This window comes from Calypte anna, chromosome 3, assembly GCF_003957555.1.
Source record: "Calypte anna isolate BGI_N300 chromosome 3, bCalAnn1_v1.p, whole genome shotgun sequence".
Taxonomy (NCBI): Eukaryota; Metazoa; Chordata; class Aves; order Apodiformes; family Trochilidae; genus Calypte; species Calypte anna.
In genome coordinates this window covers 105,503,456-105,527,483 of record NC_044246.1, presented here as the reverse complement: position 1 = coordinate 105,527,483, position 24,028 = coordinate 105,503,456, and the positions used below count along the sequence as shown (strand labels likewise).

General features: G+C 47.8%; 1 protein-coding gene across 1 annotated transcript; it reads right to left on the bottom strand.

The window, feature by feature from the left end:
• Window positions 1–18,414: 18,414 nt before the first annotated feature.
• RHOB (ras homolog family member B) lies at window positions 18,415–20,884 on the bottom strand. The gene has a single exon (XM_030447802.1). The coding sequence runs from the start codon at window positions 20,532–20,534 to the stop codon at window positions 19,944–19,946; it is 591 nt and encodes a 196-aa protein (XP_030303662.1). The 5' UTR covers window positions 20,535–20,884; the 3' UTR covers window positions 18,415–19,943.
• Between the last annotated feature and the right edge of the window lie 3,144 nt (window positions 20,885–24,028).

Genomic DNA, 24,028 nt, shown 5'->3' with positions numbered 1-24,028 from the left:
ACCTGCAGTCATCTGACCCGTGAGAAGCAGGAAAGTCAATTTTGTTTGAACTCAAACTTTTCTGTCTGAGTGCAAAGTCACTGAGGGATGTGTTCTTTCCAATGTATGAGTCTGGCAATTTCTGTTTGAAGAGCAGAGGTCGTGCAGTTTTCTGAGTCTGTACTGAGTGGAAGACAGCTCATCCCAGGAATGACAATCCCTGTGATTCTTTAGGGCTGGTCCTCCCTTGGCACATACACTCAGAGTCTCCTGAGAGCTCAGCTGGGGTGTTGGTGGCAGTAATTTGTTGGCAGCAGCCCAATCTCCAAACCAGGTACTGCACAACAACCTGCAGCCAATTGGTGTTGGGAAAGTAGGTGCCCTCCTCATCCCTGCAGCAAGCAGTCTCCATTCTTGAGATAAAACACTTGGCAAAACCCATCATGTGTCACCTGCACCTACAGACAGTCCTCACATCAGCACAAATAAATCAGTGTAAATTCAGCAGCACTTGAGTGGCATTCTGTCTGCATTCAACAGCAGAAAAGAGCTTGGGTTAGGGTAAGACTGCTCCAGCAGGTCCAGACATAGGGGATTGGTGGGCTAGCACAGCCAGCACTCCTTTAAACCTTCAAGAAACCTAGAGATGGGGACAATCTCATGTGTTTGTGACAAGGTGACAATGTTACCTCTTGTCCAAAAGCTGGACCCGTATTGATGCTGAGTCCACTATGGCAGCAGTCAAATTCATCTCTTCATGCTAGCTATACCATAGAACTTAATAACTGTGTGGCCATCTGAAAATGGAGATTCAGCCCTGAATGCATAAACCTGGTGTCTTGGGTTACTGCAGTGGTGTTTTGGAAGCAGGGGGGGCCACACAGGTGGCTCCTGGGAGGAGAGGCTGGAAGCTCCCCCAGTTCCCATGTTGGCCCTGCCTCTGTGCAAGGCCAAACAGATATGGGAAGCTGGATGCACCTCTGCAAGTAACATTGAAGAAAGGGAAACAAAACTGCAAAAATAAAAGTAAAAAATAATAATACTAAAAAAAAGACCTGCAGAGAAGAGGAGTGGAGCAGGCGAGAGCGAGCAACGCCAGAGCAAAGACACCAAGGTCAGTGAGAAGGAGGGGGAAAGTGCCTGAGCAGAGATTTCCCTACAGCCTGTGGTGAGATGGCAGCTGTGCCCCTGCAGCCCATAGATCATAGAATGATTTAGGCTGGAAGGGACCTAAAAGATCATCTAGTTCCAACCCCCTTGCAGGGACATCTTCCACCAAACCAGGCTGCTGCAGTCCCCATCCAAGTTGGCCAAGGAAGAACATGGTGAGGTAGCCCCTGCACTGTCACAGGTGGACAGACGTGGAGCTGCAGCCTGTGTGGGATCATGGAGAGGGGGAGATGTGGATCTGCATCCATGGAGGACCCTGTGCCAGAGGAGGTGATTGTTCCTGAAGCAGCTGTGACTCTGTGGGCAGCCCAGGCTGGAGCAGTCTGTGCCTGAGGGGCTGCACCTGATGAGAGGGACTCGTGTCAGAGGGGTTCATGAAGGACTCTCTCCCATGAGAGGGACCCCACATTGGAGCAGGGAATGAAGGCGAGGAGTCCTCATCCTGAGGAGGAAAGAGCAGCAGAAACACCATGGGGGAACAGACCCAGAACCCCCACGGCCCACCCCGTGTGCCCTGAGGAGGAGGCAGCAATGAAGCAATTCAGGACCAGAAAAAAGGGAGCGTGGGGAAAGGTATTGAGATCTGGCCACGATTTTTCATTCTCCTAGTAGATTAAATTAGGTTTTTTTTCTTCTGAAGTGGAGTCTGTCTGGTTTTGCCAGTTACTGTAATTGGGGAATGCAAACCTCCCTGTCACATTTAATGAGCCTTTGGGTGAATTTTCTCCTCCCCATCCCACAGTGGCGGTGGGAGGTGGGTGAGCAGAGGTCTGGTTGATACCAGCTGTGCCGAACCCCTGACACCCTGATGTTGCTTCGAAAATGAACCCATAAATTCCCTACTTCTTAGGGGAGATGTGAGCTTTGCCATGGCTGACAGCACTGTCTTGTCAGAGGGCACCTTCCCCTCATTTTTAGAGCACTGGGACTCAGTTCTGTCCCATTGCCTCATATACATGCTCCTCCATGAAGGTTTTATGGAGGGGTGTGCACAGAGACCTGGACAATCTGGAAATGATGAGGGTGAGTGCTGGGGGGCTGGTGACTCAGCAGGCAGCAGAAAAACTAAAAATCAGCTCTGAAGGTTTTCAGGAGGCATTAAGGAAAGGACATGTTTAGGGTTGCTGTCAGAGGGGGAAAAGCTGCTTTAATATCACTTCAATGCTGGAGAAGCCCGACTGGGTTTCATCATTGCTCTCAGCACAGCACAAAGTCTGCTGCCCTTCCCAGGTGAGTGGTGGTTATTCATTCACCAAGCTTCAAACACTAGAGGAAGGTCATTTAGCACCTGAGCACACACACATAAATCATCAGTCATGTCAATGAGTCTGAAGAGTTTTAAAAGGCACCATGTCTCCTTCCCCAGCTTCTTTGGTGCATGAGCAAAGGCACCACCAGGTTTTGTTAAGGAAAGCAAAGAAAGCAATGATTGGCACAGGCAAAGAGACAATTCGTGGCTGCTAGCTTCAGCCCTGGGGATCCACCTCACAACACAGCTTCTTCCTTTGACCTGTAGAAGTGGAGAGAGAAAAAAAAAAAAAAGTGTTATCCCAGTTTTAATACTTCATTTCTTCATACTTTAGGGTTAGGCAAACCAAAGGTAAAGAGCATGGAAAATGCAAGGTCCCCTGAGGTGTACTTTCAAGAGGTGTACTCTTGGCTCACTTGGCATTTAATTCCTAAGGCCACTCCTTGCTGTGTCTTCTGCATAGCAGCAAATAAGGAGAGTCTGGAAAAATGAAGGTCAGGGGTAGGCAGAAATTATCTCTGACACTTAAAGTCTTGGTAGATGTCAGTGGGGCTGGTAGGGTTAGGGAGAGCCATAGCATCACAACAGTTTTCCTCATCCAACACAGAACTTACCAGTGAGAGCAGCATTATCTCCCTTAGCCTCCTGGGAAAAGCACCTTTGCTGAGAGGGACCATTTTTGTTAACTGCACTGGTGCTGTTGGACAGTATTGAAAAAAGAGCAAGGCCAGCACCAGTAGAAGGTTGTTCTGTCCCTATACACAGTCCCAAGGGCCCATTGCTGAAAACAGGAAATCCCTAAAAAGCCTTCCCCGAAGATCTGAAATAATGGATTCGAGAGATGGAGGAAAGGGGATGTTTCCATGCATCAGGTTCTCCCTGCTACGTGAACAAAAGGTGAAAGATAAATTGGCACTCATGGCACAACTGCTACCCAGACACCCCACTCTGACTAGAAAGTCAGCCCTAATGGGGCTTTGAGGTGCCAATGGCTTAGAAGAAGAAAATACAGAAGTACAGTTCCAGATGTCTTACAGGACCCCAGAACTATTGCAAGAGAGATGAGGGGTTTGTGGGTCAAACTAAATCCTTCTCTTTCTTCCTCAAGGTAACAAAACCATCCCTATGCCAAGCAATGGAAAGGAAATCCCCCAGACAGCCAATTCTTGGGCCTCTTGGGAAAATCTTGTTTGAAGGACCTCATTTTCTCCCACAATTAAACTTTCCTACTTTTTATTTTAGATGTCATTCCCTGTAAAAATTTCAGAGGATTGAAGAGGAGGAGGAAATTAAAATAAAATAATAAAATACAATAATAAAAAATAAAATAAATCCCAGGCAAGCAGCCACTAATTCATTTCCAACCATGGTCGTGTGACTATAAATTTCTCAGCACAGCTACCTGGGTTTGAGGAAGGTTGCTTTAGACAGAAGAGCAAGAAGTGCTCTGGTATGAGTATAATGCTTTTGTCTCTCACGGTGCACTCAGGCAAAGTCTTCCAGCCGGCAAACAGGGCACTCATCCCCACAGGCTGAGAATACAAAACAGCAAAGCACACCCTTTCTGAGGACAGGTGAGGCTTTCTCCAACTTCCTTTTCCCCTCTGCTATGATCAAGCCAACCTAACAGAGCATCTGTATTTGGGATATATAGTTCCTAGACACCCACCAAGCAACTGGACACCAATGCAGCATTGCCCCATCACAGAGCATGTTTAACAGGGGCACAGCAACACATCAGAGCACTGCCAAGCCTGCAAGTCCTTCTTGAGACTGCAGTGGAGTCACCTCAGCAAGGAAAATCAGATGGTGTATATGGGAACTGGGCTGCAAGGACAGGGCTGGTAGACAATGAGGCTCGTGTTGCAGAGCCTGAGCTTTGTTGGTCCATCATGGAGCAGAGACACGGCTTCTGCACCAGCCCCTGCAGACCCTGGCTGCCTGATCAAGGACATGAGCCAGCCCAGCCAGGGAACACCATCCCCCTTTGTGCATGGGCTGCAGTTTCAGGAGGTCTGGGCTGCCCATCAGAGGCTGCAACTCTGCCAGGCTCACTGCACACTCCCAGCCAGGCAGCACAGCCGTGGCTCCATGGCTTTCTTGTTTGACACTAAGCATAGATATCTAAATAGCTCAGCTGAAGAGAGGTTTTTCTTCCTGTCTGTCTGGCTGTGTACATTAGCAAAGGGAAGCTTAACTAGGCCTTTACAGAGCTTCACTTTTCTGTTACACTTGCCATATCACAGATTCCATCACTAACCTGAGAACCAAGGCATTTCTTCTGGCATCGAAGCTGCAAATTGGAATGTCAAGTAAAATGAAGACTTATAGGCTTGTAATTCCCCAGGAGAAAAGAGGAGGCCCTTCTATCAAACACTTCTGTCAGCTCCTTGGAAATCTTTGCAGCGGGTTCAGCCTCTGAAGGAGGAATTTACAAGCTTGTGATGATTAAAAGCCAGAATTGTGAAAATGGCTAGCAGTCCTGGCTTAAAGGGCTATTTTGCTCCAAGTCAATACCAGCACAGCTAAGGAAAGGCACTAAGTATTCAATACATAATTTTATCCACTGTCACAAGTGCAAAGTGAAATTCCACCACAACCCTTAATATTTCTTCTGATCACAAGTTGCAGATTTGTCACTTTGCATCAGCACCTAAAACCTCTCAGATTCCCTCCTGGGCATTCGAAGCCTCACACAGATCTAGCTAAATGCACAAAAATGGGGTGAAATCCAAACGAATGAGCAGGTTCTGCCCTCCTTGTATCTGTGCCAGGTTTCAGCACTGAACAATGGGGGCAGAATCTAACCCTGAGGTTTTAAAGATGTTGTGTTGAGGCTGAAGAAGCTGCACTGGCCCTGCCCACTGCTGGTTTCTTTCTCATGAGACTCCAGTTACACAGTATTCCCCAAATAGAAATTCATACCTTTTCACCTTCAGAGCTGGCCTATTTCTGCTCTCTGGTATTCAGAAGTCAGCCTTCCTCTCTGCCAGGAAGGAGCCATGCTATAAATATTTCCATGCAAGTTTCCTGAGTCCTAATGTTTCTTGCAGAAGAGTGTGAGTCCTTGTCCAGCAGTGACAAGCCTGGCTGGGTTTTGCAATGCCTCTGATAATGTCACTGTGCTGCTACAGCTGCAGAGAAGAAATGGAGGTGTGTGCAGGGGCAGTGGCATTGCTGTAGCTGTGGTAGTCCAGACACCAGTGAGACAAAGTTAGGATAATCTCTTCTAATTTTAATATATCAACTCATTCTGGAGGAGAGCTTGATTGTGAAAAATGCAGTAACTCGTGAGTGGTTTTTATTGTGTTTTGCATCAGGCTCTTCATAAAATAAGGCACTAGTTTTTTTAGGTACCAGTTGAACTGATGGAAACAGTAGTAATTGTTCAAGAGGAGAAAGAGCCTGAAGGATGAAGCATTTTGCCTAAGAGAATCAACAGCAAGCCCATGACCATAGCAGAGGGCTCCTGATGCCATGCAGCAATGCACCAGCAGGCCACACTTTTCCTGCCTGAAAGCAGATTCTTTAAAAAAATCAGGCAGTGGCAAAGAGCAGTCTCTTAGCTGCTTTGCAGTGCCTGCCAAGCAGGTGTGGTTGTTCAAACATAACTTCAGGTCAGGGGTCTGCAAAAAGAGCATCTTGGCAGATGTTGGCACAGCTGAATTTTGCCTGTAGAAAAAGGAAGAAACAAGGATTCATTTGTCCCTGCCAGGAAAAGGCAGGGAACAGGGAAAGAGAGAGACCTGCAGGGAAACCCCCCAGAGTCAGGGAGCCAGGGATGGAGGATGAGCCCAGGGTGCTGCTGGCTCTGCCCATCCTCTGCTCCCCAGCAAAACCCTCTTGGCTTTCTTGGGCTGGAGCCTCAGAAAGGGAGGCAGCTCTTGGTGTTGGGTCTTCTCTGCTCCAGCAGCCACTGCCTCAGGTGCCTGTGGCTGAAGGCAGCCCTTGGCTGGCAATCTCTGATCTCTGTCAAGAGCTGGGGGCTTAGCAGCACCTGCACTACACCCAATAAACTCTGGGGACATAAAGCAAGGGCTGAAAAAGGGACTGTAAGAGGAGCAGGAAATGCTTTCTATATCCCATGAAATTAACTCAGCACCACAAGTGTTTTGGAGTCAAGCCCTCTGCCCTTTTTGCACACAAAATATAAACCCTGTACTGTAGAGGAAGTGATGCAGGAATAACTGTGTTGCAGCTACTCCCACATGGGAGGAAGACAAGAAAACTGGTGTTTAGCAACTCCACACTCTGAGCCTCCCTGGCAGTGCTGTTTCAGGGGATTTCTAAATCCCCTTCTTGTCCTAAACAGTTTTCACATTAAACTAATCCCAGAAGTGCATGTGAGCCAGCTTCTGCAGAGCAGAGCAGAGCAGATGTTCAGGCTGGCTGAGGATATCAGGCACAACCAAGCCAGTAATGAGAAATGTTTGTAAGGAACATTACCCCTCCAGCCTCAAGGTGTGAAAAGATTGAAGGGTATCTCACCTTATTTTTCCAAGAAAAAAGTAGTCAACAGAAAACCTCTTACAAAGCATCCATGCCTCCTGCTGACAACCCAGTGCCAGCTGCCATGGCAGAGCCCACAACTCAGTGTCTGCTCCAGAGCCCCTGGAAACAGCTGCTGGATTAAATTAACTGTGTAGCAGCCCTGAGTTTGAGGAATGCAAGCATTATTACTAAAAAAGATGCTCTAAGACTGTTAAATATTTAGCTGCCAGCTGGGATTACTATGGAGAGGGGTGGCTCTCCATAGCATGGTAGTATGGTAAGGAAAACCGAGGGCATGATTTAAGGAACCTGGAAGGAAGAAAAGCAGTCAGGACAATAATTCTTGTAAATTAATAAGATGGACAGATACAAGTTCAGGACCTTTCAGTCTGTTCATCTGATGCCATGGTTGTATCTCTCCTGCCTCACATTTTCTGCATCCTGTGAACAGCAGGCACTTGGTCATCAAAAGGAGAAGAAATACTGAGAGGGGAAAAATTCCTTTGTGAGTCAGCTATAAATGAACATGAGAGGGAAGAGAGTCAGGTGTCCCTGGAACCTCCTCGGCCTCATTTACTTATCTAGAAGGGAGAAAACATGAACAGGGAGAGCTGAGAATTTCCTCATCTGTCCAAAAATTACACAGGTGAAGGGCACACACGGTGCAGTTCATGTCTGAAGTCAGATAAGAGCTGTGCAGAGATGCAGATAAAGGTGACATTTCTTATCCAGTTGTCAGGCAGTCTGGGAGGCTGGCAGGCATGTCACATGTTTAATGTGAAAGGAGAGAACTCCTCACATCCCCCAGGCCCTGCAGTGTCTGGCTGATAATCCTCTCCATCATGGGAGGAGTAGTGGTGGCTTTGAAGGAGCTGAGTATTTTCCTCTGCTGAAAAAAAAAAAAAAAAAAATTAAAAATAAATTTGAAAAGCACAAACAACAAAACACCCAAACAACAAATGAAAACTAAGACAAAACATCATGTAAACTGTTTCCAGAACTGATTAAACTGTTAAACAAGCTTGAAAAGCAAGCACTGCCCTAGACACACAATCTATGAACTGACCTAAGAAACACCCCTTCATTACACTGATAACTACAGCCTGAGTGGGGAGAGGACACACACCTTGAACGTGACAGCACAGTTTTGTAAGAGTAATTTTTTAATCTCAGAGCACAAAGCTGAGTTACTGAAGGTGTAGGAGGAATAAATGTTCTGCAGGCACAGTCTACCTCCACCAGTCCCAGTCACTAATAGGCAGTTGCAGGCTATCAACTCTGTTTTTCCTTCCTTGTTTAAAACAGAAAAACAAAGCTGCTTTCTATGACTGACAGCTATGGAAAATAAAATCAGTTGTTTTGGCCACAAAAACAGGCTGAGCATGGGAAGCAGCAGTGACTCAGCACCCCCTCACCTTCCCCACTTCTCTTTGAGTCTTGCTGCTGGGGAGAGGTGTTGATTGAGGGGCGCTCAGGAGCATGGTGCACCCTCAAATCAACAAGATGTAGCTCAGAAGAGACCTGGAGCTGCTCTCAGCAGTGCTGTATCCTCCTCTGCACATACCCCTGGGTCTGGGAGAGCTCTGCCTGCAGCTCTTTGTGCTGCACCTCCCCCAGTTGTCCCCCAAAACTGTAGCCTGAGCCTGGCTTCCTTTCCCAGAGGCAGGGGAGTGTGCTGGATTTGTGTCTGTACTGTTCTCTGTGACAAAAGCTTAGTCAAATGCAGGTAAGATGATGTCACGTGAAGCCAAAAGAAAGGCTGGGGGTAGCACTCAAAATTAATAGTCCTTGAACACTCACAATTGCTGCTGCAACACAGGGATGATGCCCCTGTGGATGCTGCAGAGAAAAACGAGCTGAAACTAGGAGAAGTCCAGCTGAAAAATTTCCATCTGTAAAAGCATAAGCATCCATCAGGCTCCACTTGTTCCAAGAACACTTAGGAAAGGATAAAAATCTAAGTGCTTGTGCTTGCTGGGACAAAGAACAGGTACCTTCTTTCTTAAAAAGCCAGACTCCTTCGTGAAGAGTGAGCTAAGGGACAACAGTCATGGTCTGACAGGAATGACTGGGGAGTGCACAAGGAAGATTTGAGTCTCAGCAACAAACACAACCTTCTCAGCACAGAGCCACACTTTCCACTTATAAACAGATTTGATCCAACAGCTCCTCTCAGTCTGTACAGACAGGAAACATATGTATTCAGTAATTTCAGAATATGGTTTTCCTATACCAGGGAAAGGGCTCATTAATCTTGGCATATTAATAAATGGGCATCTATTAGCAATATAAGACTGGAGATCAGGTTTCAAGTGCAAAGGGTGATGCTCAGAGCAGCTTTCTGATCCCAGAAGTAGAAGTCAGGGGAGGAAAACAATTACAATCTGTCTGACTTCCAGAGGCATTTAGATAACACAAGAAAATCACAGGGGATTTGCATTCCCTGGGCTGGAGAGAGCATGAGGATACTCCAGTCAGAATCCATCCAGGCTCTGCAGCCAGGAGCAGGGCTGCAAATGCCCATGCAAAGAGGCAGCCCCTGGGACCCCAGGGTCAGCTGTGTCTGGCCAGGAAGGGGCTGCTGGGCTGCTCTGTGCCCCTAGCATGGTGAGTAGGCTGGTGACCTCTGTGTCTTCTGAACAGCTGATGTCCCATGCTGTCTCATCCTGCTGAAGGAGCAGGAGCTGAAGCTCGAGAGAGCTTCCATGTACACGTGACAGCCAGGATGCTGTTAGCGCTGCACATGGAAAATGCAAGGAAAAACAGCCTTACGTGGCAAAGCAGCAAGGGAGTGAGATTTTGCTGGGTGTTCAGCTGCCACCCAGAAGACAAAGACATCATGCAGCATGTCACAGCTTGCTGGCAATCCCAGCTGTAATTATGCATTGGCAATAACGGGGAGTCACCTGGGCCCTGCTCACACCAGAAATCAGCACCCTGCTCCAAGCTGCAAGGGGGCTGAGCAGCTCAGTGGGTCCCTGACTGCTGGCAGGGCACTGGGGTGGATCCCAAATTACTGATAGGGCACTGCAAATGGGTCCCAGACCACTGGCAGGGCACCATCAACTGCACAGTCTGGAAAAGGCTCTGGCTGCATGGATGGATCTTCCTGCTCTGCCTCTCCTGCAAATGCTGCCTGCTGCAGGCATGCGAGGTCCCTGGTAAAGCTGTACAGAAGTGAATGCAGAAGAACATCCTGTGGAGTGACCCCAGCCTGAAACCCTGACAGCTGGTAAGGAAACATCATCCCAATAGTGCAGGGCATGGTTCCCAGGGCTGGAGAAGCCCTTGTTAGTGGCCAGAGCAAGCAGGGTGAAGGTCTCTGCTCCTCTGAGCTGACACCTCAGCTTACCCCTCTCATGTCCCAGGTGGTCCAGGACCAGAGACTCTGGTCTTTGTTTCACTTGTGCTGCTCGCTCATCATTCCTCAATTTAAATAATTTTCTCAGAGCTTAGCAAGTGTGAGCTGTAGCCAGTCCACTAATCCCAGCTGGAAAACCCCACCAGCCCCACAGACACTGCCTGACCCATTTGTTTCATCTATCAATCTCATAAGTTTTGGCATGTGAGCACTTTATGGGTTGTTTTTCTCTTTTCTTTTTTCCTTGCCTTGCCTTGCCTTGCCTTGCCTTGCCTTGCCTTGCCTTGCCTTTCCTTTCCTTTCCTTTCCTTTCCTTTCCTTTCCTTTCCTTTCCTTTCCTTTCCTTTCCTTTCCTTTCCTTTCCTTTCCTTTCCTTTCCTTTCCTTCCCTGCTTGGCCTCTAGATTGCCTTGCAAAACTCACACATGAAAATGCATATTTTTCTTGGCTTTATTAAAACCATTCATGTACAAAATTAACATGACAGTGGAAGGAGCTGCGAGTTCTGAGACCGGTGTGTGACTGCTTTATGAAATGGCCATCTGGGAATGCCTAATGAACAATTGCTTTTAATTTTTAGCATCTGTGTAGTTAACAATAAGAGCAATGGGTGTGGTGCTCCAGCAGTCCCAGGCTGAAGCTTCAGCTGAGTAAGAATCGGCTGCAGCCTGAAACATATCTTGTCTCGCCCTGATTCTTTTCATGCCAGTAATTCTAGCCCTCTGTGGCTGGCCCTGGCTGACTTTCCCCTGAAACTTGATCTTTTTTCAAAGGAGGAAAATGAGAAACAAGAAACTTTTGTAGTGAAATTTCAGCCTCTGCTCTGCGTCTCCAATTTAATGGTGGCTCCCAGCCAGCCGGCTGCTGCCTGCGGAGGAGCTCGCTGGTGCTCCAGCCCTCCTGTCCTCATCCTGATGGCACAGTTTGCCATATGGACACTACTGCTTGGAGGGAATTAAGGAGCAAAAGGGCAGTGTTTCTCCTAATTGCATTGGGAGTTTTCCCAGTGCAATGACAGCCGTGAGACTGTGCTGGTAATGGGACCATGATGCTGATAAACTGAGCTCCTGAGATGGACTGATAATCACAGAGTCATGGAATGCCAGGTTGGAAGGGACCTCAAGGATCACCTAGTCCAGCCTGTCTAGGTAGGAGCACAGTTTAGGTGAGATGACGCAGCACCCTGTCCATCTGAGTCTTAAAAATGTCCAGTGTTGGGGAATCCAGCACTTCCCCGGGGAGATAATTCCAAAGTCTGAGTGTTCTTATAGTGAGTTTTTTCCTTTTGCTCTCCAACTGGGATCTCCCCAGGAGTAACTTATACACATTACCTCTCTCTTTTCCATGTGACTCATTGTAAAAAAGGTCTCTGTTTTCTTGGGAGCCACCCTTTGCTCAGCACCCTATTGTCCTGGAAGATGACAATAAGGTCCCCCTAAGCCTTCTTCTCTCAAGAGAAGAACTAATAACCCCAAAGTTTAACAAACAGGTACCAAACTCAGTACCAGCAGATGAGGGAACCTAGACATTATTTACACCTTGTCTGCAATATGGTATAGGACAGCCCTCCCCTTGTTCTCTGCATGCCAGCATGCACCCAGGGCAGGAGGGATCCCATGCCCCATGTCTGGGGGCACAGCAAGGGTGCAACAGCTACTCTGGCCCCCACAGCACTTGGGGGGCAAGCTAGGCAAGAAACCTTTAATAGGCATTTCTGCAAGGGTGTGCAGAGGAATAGGGGTTCCTAAACCTTCCAGATACCTACACTGAACACAATTCCCAGGCTTTGACTCCTTTAAATGACTGCAGACACCAATTTCTTTGATGAAAGGGAAGAACTATGTCCAACTTATTCTTTTGCATAGTATGTAATACTTAAAATTCCAGTAGTTTTATATTTCACATACATGCTTATGCTAAGGGGAGTAAAAACTATCTGAAACAGATGTCTCCAAACAAATAACACCACTGCTCTTGCCACGTCACTCTAAGCTAGAAAGTGAAGCATCGTGTCATCCTTAGCTGCTTCCCTGGCATAGTGAAGAACTAAGAACATTCTTAGATAAAGAATTTGCAGAGGAGGAAGAGCTTTACCCAGTGATAGAGCTGGAAAAGAAAGAAGCCTTCAGGAACCAAAGCCTGAAATCTTCCCAGCTAAACACAGCCTGAGAACAGTTGCTCTGAATTTCACATGACAGTGTTAAACCAGTGAGCCCACCCAAGAGAGGCCTCTGGTGTGTGGGAGCCCAGATGTGCTCTCAGTGAGGAGCCCAGGGTTTAGGCACACCTCTGCTAAATTCCTAGCTGCAAGGTAATTACTACAATTTGCTTCCCTTTTTACCATTTTATTGGTATATGTGTGTCTCTGGCATGCCAGCATCTCATCTTCGTTAATCTTTAGGAGTCTTTTGAGTGAAATGCAGCAATCACCATCTATGCAAAGGGTCCTGTTGCCATCAGGAGGGGCTGAGCTCATTTCTGCCCCTTGCTGAGAGGCACCTTGTTTGGGAACACTTCAGTAAAGAGCAAACATGGGAGTGACACTCATTTTCCTTCCCATTGCCTCACTGTTGGAAGAAGGGTTGGTACAAGGCTGTTTTGATATAAGCTCTCCCCCATTCAGTCTCTTTGGTCCCCTAGATGCTGGCAGCTTTACTGTCCCTCCTACCTGACTATAAGAGAAAATGAAAATACTTTTAGAGCAGCCTGAAATTTGGAGTATCTTTCAGATGCTCATGAGGCCATGATTAGTTAAAACATGAAAAATACTGATTATTTTCTCCTCAGAATTTAAAATATATATATTTCTTCATTTTCTATTACTGCTGTTAAATTAGTTAAGTTAAGGTAGCAATGTTCCTTGATATCTTCATGGGTGATGAGGCTGAAAATAAAAAGTGCCCATCTACTCCTGTAAGGATCTTGAATGCAGAAGGCTGGATTTTCTTGTTTTGATTTTTGCATAAGTAGGTTATCTACATCTAGCATATACTTTATGAAAAGAAAAGCCCTGGTCCGAAACTCACTCATCATGAGAGGAGAGAACTGTCTGTCCCCAGGAATGGTCAGGATGCTGCCATCAAACCCCAGAGCCTGCAGAGCAGGACCTGGTTCTGCAGCCCTGGCTTGTTCTGAGGTCAGAGGGAAGAACCCCACAGAGCCAGGCCTATGAGATCTGTCTGTTTTGGATTCAAAACCAAACCAAACAAAAAAGAAAAACCAAACAAAATAAAGGCAAACAAACAAAGAAAAGAAAACAAAACAAAACCACAAAAAACCCACAAGAAACAATAAACAAACAAAACAAAAACAACAAACAAAAAACACTGGACAAAAGCTTAGGGGCAAGAGAAAAGGCTCTTCCAGGGCTGTCCCCCAGCTGTGTCTCTCTCCCCATCTCCGGGGAGTCCTCGGTGGGTCCCCGAGCTGCCACCCCCCCTTTCCTGGGAGCCGGGAGGGTGAGGGACATTGTCATGCAAATAAGGCCACCAGGAAATCCGCTTTGTTTCCAGATTCCTATCTCCAGCCTTCCACTGCAAGCATGGAATGCAGAAGAGGATGAATGGCCTAAAAGCAACAGAAACAAGTATTTAGCGCAAAATCCCCCCCACTAGTCAATCCTTTTTCACTTGGAAGGAAGTTTTAGCACACACACAAAGCCCGCCAGGCCGAACCAGCTCGGGGGGGGGGTGGGATGTACACTGACACTCAGCACACACTGACACTCAGCACACACTGACACTCAGCACATGCTGTAGGCACCGATCTCATCCTCTGCCTCCTGTGCTACTCCAGCTCAGTGCAGGTACCACAGCAGTGCCCCCCTGAAATCCCCACTCCTACAGCCCCCATTCCTACAGCCGATGGAGTGAGCGGGATATTTCAACCATGCAAGGAAAGCAGATATGCCCGGAGCTGTTATTATGATACCAAATGCTGGTGAATTACAGATGGAGAAAACACTGCTGACACATACAGGCACCTCTTACAGGTAGCCACAAAGCCTCTCATGTCATGGACTCGCTGAAGAACTGGAGAGAGAGAAATCCCTCTGCCCAGGGCACAAGAGCCTGGCCATAGAATTTAATCTACCTGGCTGCTGCTTATCACAGACTGTGGCTCACCACTGGCACTGGGAGCAAACCTGGAGAAAACTCCTTGCTCTTAACATGAACTGGGAAAAATACAAGGGAGTAGGGGAGAAGGGGAAGAGCAACTTATTCCCTTTCTCTAGTGGCATTAAAAAAAAAAAGTTCATCCACTACATCAGGCTACCCAAATCAACTGCTTAAAGAAACAGAATGATAGAACTAAGGAGTAGTTGGAGTTGGAAAGAACCTTTAAAGGTCATTCTGTCCAACTCTCCTGCCATAAGCAGGGACATCACCAGGTTGCTCTAAGTCCCATCCAACCATCCAGAGGGGAGAAATCTGGAGCTGCCTGTTTCTGTCTGCCAGCAGGAAAGGGACCTTGGGCAGTTAAATGAGATACATCACTCCAAGACTGCTTAAGTGCGCTGAAATCCTTCCCTCCCTTGAACTCCACATCTAAAGATGCCCACAAGGAGCTCCAAGAAGTTTTAAAGTGACTCCTCCAGCAACTGATCCAAACTTTTCTCCAAAAGGTTCCTTGAAAAACCCAGCCCTCACTGTGTCTGCTGGCTGCCTGACTGGGAAGAAGGATTGAATCTGACCTGCAGCATCTGGATCTTCACACACATCCTGAATTAGTCAGCTCTGCAAACAGATTTTCAGACCTGCAGGGGCAAATGGATTCTCTCCAACACATCCTTTTAAGTTATCTAAAGGAATCACTAATGCAATTTCTATTTACAAACAGATATTGTTACAGAAGCAACAAAAACAAGAACAGGATTCACTAGTGTTATAGGCCACTGAAATCTGAAGGATCAAACTGGGCATTTTTTTACTTTTTGCAGTCAGGGAATAAAATCTGTGAGTGAATTACAGTTAGCAACATTGATTTGAGTAAAATACCTGCAGACTTCCCCAAAGCACTAGTGGGTTTTTTTTTTCTTTTCTCTTAATGCTGAGAGTTTGTGCCACTTCTTTATTGAACTGCAAAAACAGACTTGTAACCTGTCCAAACTGTGCAAAGCAAATTGAGATAAATTAAGTTATTGCTGCAAAACCAGAGAGCCATGGACATTTTTTCAGATTTCTATGATTCTATGAAATTCTGCACCTGCTTGCACTCATTCAGTCCCATTGTAGTATATGGAGTTGCATGAGAGTAAAAAAAAACTAGCAAAAACCTGTAGCTTGATTCCAATGCATAATATGTGCATTAAAAAACTACTTTGCTGACATTACCAAGGGTTTTCACTGATCTTTTCCTCCCATCAAAGCTGACTCTCCTTTGGCTCTCCTTTGGACTACTCACAGCTGCTGTTGCTGGATCTCCAGAGGGGGAGAAGATGGTTGTAACCTTCTCTGGGTGGCTTTATTTTCAGGCTGCACAAATGATACTCCCTCACACTGTCAAACCCAGTTTTGGAGTGGGAGTGCACAAGTGGCACCCTCACTTGAACTGAAAACAATGGAAATGAATGGGTCTTCCAGTGAGGCTTTTCTACATTTCCAGGATTTGCTGCTGAAGAGGCACTGGTACCACTACAGAACAAACTCCCTCTGTGAAGCTGTAGCTCCCACCAAAAGAAACACCTTGTGCAGATGTTGAACTTGTCCCGAACAGAGTAAGGGAAAGTGCAACATTTCCTCAGATGAGAACATCCCTCCAGGCATGTAGGCACAGCCAAGAAAGTCCCTGCATGCCCAACAACATGAAATGAGTTGGTTGCTGACCTTCCTTCAATGATCTGACTTCTCAGTGTCATCTCTTCCCCTGTCAAAAGGTTACAAAAGACACACTGGGACAAGATGAACACAAGTTAGGGGACCAGATGAAGATCAGCAAGGGGAGGTGAGCATGAAACTAACCCTCTGTCTGATGGCAGAGTATGGGTGGTCAGCTGGCCAGTCCTGAGCTCAGGCACTTGGCTTGCCCTGGGGGTGGGTCGGCTCTCCATGGTACATTTCAATAGATACAGCTATGGGGTGGAGTTGTTTGGTGTGACATCCTCAGAGAGCAGTCCCTGTGGCCCTGGGGTGTCAGCCTGGCCGTGTCAGGGGGGCTGAGTCAAGGGCGATGGGACAAGCCACACCTCATGTCCCCCTCCACCAGAACCATGATGCTGATGAGCAAGTGTTGCACAAAGCAAAACGAGTTGTGGCTCCCATCCCACTTCTGACCCCATCCCACTGTCTGACCCCAGTGGGTGGACTCCCACACAATGATCTCACTCTGGGCTTACTCACAGCCTCAAAAGTAGCAGGGAAAGGTCACGCTCAGTTAATACTGAAGTGTGTTTTCTTGCAGCTTTTCCCCCTTGAGCCAGATGCTGTAACCCTGGCTTGGGCAAAGGTCCAACTGGAAATAATAAATGTAATTACCCTATAAGCACCTTAGTGGAAAATACTGGTATAGTTAATTATACAGGGATGCAATGCTAACTCATTTCCCACTGTTTAAAATACAAATATCAACACCTTCTCCTTTGGGGTTTTGAGAAGATTAGCTATTGCTACAGCCAAACAGAATTTACAAGTTTTTCAGCTACTGCAACCAGTTTAAGAAAAGTTTCCTATGCTGACTGTAACATCACCAGCTGACACTGAACAGAGCCACGCTGCACAGAACTGGACTTTTCAGTGCCTTTGCAAGAAGGAGGTCTTTGGCCGTGGCCCTTCAAATATCCAAAACTGAGATTTTTTTTCCAGGATGTTTTAGGACTAAGATGTGATTTTCAGGGTTCTCAAAGTGAAGATAAGAAACTCATCCTTTAAGAGAATTTAAGTCCTTGGAGATGGATACCCAAAGCTTGGGACTTAAGTACCTTCTAAGAAATTCTGGCTGAATTGGCTGAGTGAAAATGTCACTAACTTTCAACAAGGATCATAGATAACAGCACAATAAATTAACAGCATAGGTTGAGCATTTGAGGTCTTCCAAATGCAAATTGAGGTATTACCATGCTATTTCTGATTGACTTGACTCTCAGCTGTCAAACAAGAAGCCCACTATTTCTATGTTAGTTTGTGGGGAAAGTCTCACTGCTTCCAGCTGGCAGCTGGCTGAGTCCTCTATGAACGAACAAGCAAAGGCCACTAAATGTGTTTTGCTTGCCTTAGTATTTGCTAACATTTCTGAATGAACCAGTGCACCCTAGCAGGTATTCATCGATCAGCAAAACAAAAGGCTTGATTGTTTTCTCACATCTCTGCAAAAGGAGTTGAAAGGATTAATGAAAATATCCTGAGATTTCCCTTGCAGGTACCTGAGGGAGACTTTCTGGGAAGAAAATTCTATAAAAACATTTTGCACCAAACCACCTTGTCTGCCAGGAGCACGGAGCCTTGGGCAGCAAAGCACAGAAGGTGTAGGAGGAGGCAGGCACCATGCCCTGCTGGGCATCCCCAGCATGGAGAGATCTCCACTTTTTTCATGGCTGTGAATTAATGAGGCCAGCAATTAGAAAATGCAGCCCAGCAGCTTAGGAGACCACTGCAGCACAAGCACAGGCTCCTGGTAGGACTCAACACCCAGCAAAGCCCCATCCATTGCCCCAGCACAGGGAGCAGGAATAGTCACAGCAAGTAAAGGGGGGGTCACTAACAAAAACTGCTTTTATTCAAGGATTTTGTTTGAAAAAATAACTCTTGTGTCTCTGCTACTTTTCCATTTTCTGTGTGTTTTGCTGCTACACAAGCCCACACCTCACCCTGGTCCCAAATCTCACACAGGCAGAGGATGCACAAGCATGGGGAACCTGAGTTCAAGCTCTCCATGCACAGGGCTCAGAGGCTCCCTGTGCTCAGCAGCAGCGCGGCTGGATTAGTCACCACCTTGAATTTCGAGTACACTTCCTCATGACATCTGCAGAGAAAAAAAATCAAGGAAGCAGCTCCCCCCAAGGAAAATAAAAGCACCATCCTTTGAAAGCTGCCAGACAGGTATTTCAACCAATGGAGAAAACACAAATAGAAGCATTTGCATGTAGGGGGGGCAAACCCTGGTCTAGTTCAACACTGACCAGCTGTACTGTTGTCAGCTGAGGACAGTCTCCATAAATCACAACACTGCTCTCAAGTGTCAGCATAGAATCTTTTAATACTTTACATAAAAAACTGCATACACAGTTCATAATTTTATGTAAACATCATATACATCTCAGTTTTTGCCACTTCAGTTTATTTAAAAAAACCAAAACAAAATGAAACAACAAAACAGTCTCAGTACCACTGTTAAGGGAAGAGGGAGAAAAGTAAACATAAATGGATACATTTGTTCTCTGAATCAGAGAAACACAATTATTTTCACCTGGGTTGGCTACCCTGTGAAAATAAGTTTTAAATAAACCTAGATTCTTTAAACTGCCCTTTAGTACTAAAGTCTGATGTAGTCACTGCATAAAGAACAGTGCTTTCGCCCATTTTTTTCGAAGGCAAAAGGATACAGTGGTTTAGTTTTTCCTGTGTTGAAATCAATTTAAAACAAGACCCAGATGAGGTTACCAAGAACATTTCCAAGAACATTGCTACAGTGTTGTAAGCAGATGACAAGTGCATCGAGTGTTTTAATTTAAAAAAAAAAAAAATAAATCCACCAAGTTGTGCAAAGTAATTTCTTTTTAAAATAAAACTTCTAAATAAACCCAAACCAACACACTTGCAGAAGACAACATTAAAGGAAGGAGCAGGCACCAAGATCATAATATGGCAATATCATCCCCTTCCCCCAGGCTCATCTTGCCTAGTCTGTCAGGAGGAGGATGTCCAGCAATGAGGACAGAGCAGGTCAGCTTCACTTTCCAGCCTGGTGGCTTCTGCAGCTGGAGTCAGTTGAAGGCTGGCATTAACAGCAGGCATTAGTCACTCAGGGCAAGTTCCTTTGCACAACACAAGTCCCAGCTGGGCAACCCCATCCCACCTCTTTGAATAAGCACCCCCTGCACGACCCCAGTTTGCACAAGACAGAAAAGGTAAGATATATACAGGCTTTGCTAGGGATGACCCTCCCCTCCCAGTCTCAGTCTTCAGGGCACTAACTTCAGGAGGTCAGGCTCAGGCCGAAACATCTGCCGGAGAGGTGAGGATGCTGTGGGCAGCCCGGGGAGGCAGCCCCCTTCCCCAGCCCGCCTGGCGGGCAGGCACATGCAGGCAGGAGGCAGAAGTCCTTCAAGCATCTGGGCTCCACCGCTCTCCTCTTGCAAAAGAGAGGAGGCTGTCTGGGAGCTGGGAGCAGCAGGTGGTGGGCAATGGGGAAGAGGCGGGTGCAGCGTTTGCTCAGTCCAGTCTCAGCAGCTTTTTCTCGAGTCTGCGATGAACTCGCAGGGACCGGTGGTAGGAGGAGGCTTCTCCCTGCTTTGTTCCCAAGACTCAGGGCATGCAATCCCCCCTCCCCCCCTGCCCTCTGTCCCTACGGCTGAGCCAGCACAACCCCTGTCAGCCAAGGCTAAGGGAGCGTGCTCCCTCCCTTAGCCCCCAGCCCGATTCATCGCCAGCCCCAGCGGAAGGGACAGGCGGATCGGATCCCCTGTGCGTGCACAACCCCGCTCCTCTCCGCCTGCCAACAGGTGACCCATGCGCTGTGCGCAGCGCTCCAGCCGCAGCCTTTATAGGACTTTGCAGCAGTTGATGCAACCATTCTGGGTGCCGTAGCGCTTCTGCAGGGCTGCCCGGGTGGCGGTCTCAAAGACCTCCCGGACACCCTCCTTGGTCTTGGCCGAGCACTCCAGGTAATCGTAAGCCTGGATGCGAATGGCCATGGCGCGCCCATCCTCGGTGCGCACCGGCTCCTGCTTCATGCGGGCCAGCTCGTTGCGCACATGCTCGTCGTTGCGCAGGTCTTTCTTGTTGGCCACCAGGATGATGGGGACGTTGGGGCAGAAGTGTTTGACTTCGGGCACCCACTTCTCTGGGATGTTCTCCAGCGAGTCCGGGCTGTCCACGGAGAAGCACATGAGGATCACGTCAGTGTCCGGGTAGGAGAGGGGGCGCAGGCGGTCATAGTCCTCCTGCCCGGCCGTGTCCCACAGGGCCAGCTCCACCTGCTTGCCATCCACCTCGATGTCAGCCACGTAGTTCTCGAAGACGGTGGGCACGTAGACCTCGGGGAACTCGTCCTTACTGAAGACGATGAGGAGGCACGTCTTGCCACAGGCACCGTCCCCCACCACCACCAGTTTCTTGCGGATCGCGGCCATGGCCAGGCTTGCCAAGCTGGCCTTGCCGTGCAGCAGGACGATGGCAGCGCCCTCCTCCCCGCAGCCGCCGCCTCCCCCTTCCTCTCGCTTCTCACAGGGCACCGTGGCGAGCCGGGCCCGCGCAGGCAGGCGGGCGCGCCCTCCTCTCTCCCCGCACTGGCACCGGCACCGCGCCTCTGTCCCCTGCCTCGGGGGAGCGCTACGGCTGCGGCAAGCACCACCGGGCCCGCCCGCCTCGGCCTTTCGCGGGGGAAACGCCGCTGCTGCTGCTCTTCAGCCCGTGCCGTGCCGTGCCGTGCCGTGCCGTGCCGTGCCGTGCCGTGCCCTCACACTCCGCCCGGCGCTGCTAGTGCCGCAAGCGTCCACCGCCGCTGCTATTTAAAGGCTCTCGCGACTTTCTTAATATAGCCACCCAATGGCAAGGCAAGGAGTGAGGTCATCCCCGGCGGAGAGCGCCGCGATTGGCGGAGCGCCGAGAGGAGAAGGGGGGGCAGCGGGGCTCGAGCGGCGCCCGTCTCGCGGCGGCGGAGCCGGGGCCACGGGGGTGGTGAGGGAGATCGGGCCGGACCGGGGGCAGCGGGGCCAGTGGGGCCGGTAGCTGGGGCTGGGCTTGAGGGCAGCGGGGCCGGGCCGTGAGGAGATTGGGGGCCACGCTGTGAGGCCAGACGTGTCGCGCCCTAAGGCGGCTCCTCCGGGAGTTGAGGGCCCTCGGTGAGCATCGGTGCCGCACCCCCGGGTCAGCTCCTGCGGAGCTCCCCGGCGGGGAAACCTCTCCCGTTTGTGCCGCTCTGACGGCCCCGCGGTGGCGGCTTGGCGGCAGGGCTTGGAGAGGCTGGAGGAGCAACCAAGGCAGAGAGGGTTTTGTCCCGCACGCCTTCTATAAATCCCAAGCAAAGGGATGGCGGGATCAGTGCAGGCGGTTAAATAAAACAAAAACCTTCTCTGGCTATTCCTGGAATAATATCTGGATATTACAGAAGTCTGGACCACTTCCCTTCCTTTAAGGAAGAAAATTCATCACGTCTAAGTCGCTCTTCTGCCCGGTTTTTGGCCAAAAGGCAACGGAGGAATTATAAACTGGGAGAAGTAGCAGGCTTGAACTGAAATGCCCTTTTGGTCTCAATGTACAGAAATTAGGAGTCGCAGTAATGAAAAAAAAAAAACAAAAACGAAAACACACACACAAAAAAAACCCCTAATGGGAAATAAATGAGCACAAAAGAGAGGAGTTTCATACTGCTTGGAGGATAGGGTGTAAGTATTAACATCAAGAGACGGCTCACGCTGGGTGCGTTAATAAAGCCACGCATTGTAAAGCCTCACAATGGGAGATTGCTGGAGGGATTCGCTGTGTCCCTGTTGCTGCTATCACTGCTTATCTGGGTGTTGTCTCAAGCTTTTTCCCCTGCGAGCATTTTCACCCAAACGATGTCCTGTGGCTACTGCCTCTCAGGGTCGGATCCAAACTGACCTCTTTTGTTAGCCAGCACCGGGGTTAGTGAACAGAACAAAAATGAGAGTCTTGAGCAACGTGATTGTTATTAGAAATTGTATTTAGGATCACAGTTTGAAGACAACAGGCACCACGTAGTACATCGAATTGATGGGTTATTTGCAGCAGACTGTTACAGAAGCACGTGTCAATAGGGCAAATGGTTCACTTATGGTTCACTTAATCCCAAACACTGAAATACAATTCATCTTCTGTGAGATTTTTGTAATTCCCATTTCTCCCTGTCAAAAGAGCATGTCCCCAGATGGTAGTGGGTGGATTTGTACCTTGACCTTATATAGTTTGTACAGCATATTTTACGTGAAGAGAATATAAAAAATTCAAACTGATGTTTGTAAAAACCCAGAACTAAAACATAGCCATAGCTATCGGTGTTTCAGTGTTCTCCCGTAGCTTTGGCCTTCTAACGGGTTAAATTTCTGATTTGCATTGTCTCTTTACATTTGTTCTTTAAAGATAAAAAAAGAAAGTTGCCTGTGTGGAGTTCTGCTTCCCCGTGGTGGCCATGTCCTTCTGGCCATGGAGCACTGGTGGCTTGTAGCTATTTTCTCTCTAATCACAAGCACACAGAGCCGTTCTGATAGGCAGTCAGAGTTAATTTGCTGTATAATGCAAGTCTTCCAAACACATTTGCTGCTGCAAATCGCTTCCAGCTCTCCAGCGATGTTAAACCCGTGGTGGATTTTCCACTGGAGTTCAGAGCCACCGTGCGGCCAGGCTGCTGCCTGCCCACAGCTCCGCAGCTGGGAAGCTCCACCTCGGGGCTGGCCTAAGGAAAAGCTGCAAGTGCTTTATAGATCCTGACAGGTGCTGCTTGAATATGCTTTTGATTCCTTTTTCTATTTGACTTTTGGGTGGCACGAAGAATCATTTGGTTTTGTCTTTTCATGAGCAACACACTTCCTTAAATAGAAAAAAATAACCACCCCAATGAGCAATTAAGTTGATCAGCTCATCTGTTCTGTGCTGTGAAAGGCAGGAAAATATGCAGCTTATTGATTTCAAAGCATGAGGCTCAGTTATTGACCCAGAGTACTGCTGGAAATTATCTGGGTGCCTCGGCATAGGCAGCTAAATCAGCAGCCCACATTCATACTCTTTTTTAACTCTTCTAGACTTCAAATCAAGGTGGCCTCATCCAAACTCTCTACTGGTCCCAACACCCAAACCATGCTAAGGAAATACTCTGCTGAGGTCCAACTAACCCAAATCAAACCTACAGCAGGGGCTCTTCCTGTAATCGAACAGCAAAGATGGAGTTGCAGCACCCACTTATGGGCTGATCCATAAACTGCTCCATGTTCTAGGGAAGTCATATGGGTCTTCTGCCATACAGTTTTGCTGAAGCCAAAGAGCCTGGTGTTTCTCCTCTCACCTTGCAAGAAAGGCTGCAACACAGTCTATGTGATTTCTTGAGCTAGCCTTTCAAATGCTTTTTTTTTTTTTTTTTTTTTTCCACAGGCTTCATATTGGGAGGCCAAGCTCTGTGACTCACTTAGGCTGAGATAGCATTCATTTCACTGTCCTGGGTTAAACTCCAGTGATGGACTCCAGAGGGAACATCTAAGTCACTGTGGTTATCACACATTTGCACACATGGTCATGGTCTGGAAGGCACTGGGGAGTACAGCCAGCTCACATATTTTAGGGCTGAATCTGAACTTTATGTTGCATTTTTTATATTTTCTGAGCATCTCCATTGACATGCTAAATTATACTTCTTTAAGCAAGCTGAAACTTCGCTTCCAGTAATCCCTAAATGGGAACTCTCCAAACAAGAGCATTAGTTCTGCTGTACCACATACGTCTGTATGAATGATGGAGCAAGTGTGATATAGAACAAAGACACCACTTCTTCGCTTGTGCTGGTGGTTTCAAGATTAAAACTCAGCTTTTTGTCTTCTGGTTGATTTATTCCAATTGTCATTTTTGTTGCTGAGAAGACAATTCCAGTCAATTGCTGGAGATTGTTTCCAGATTA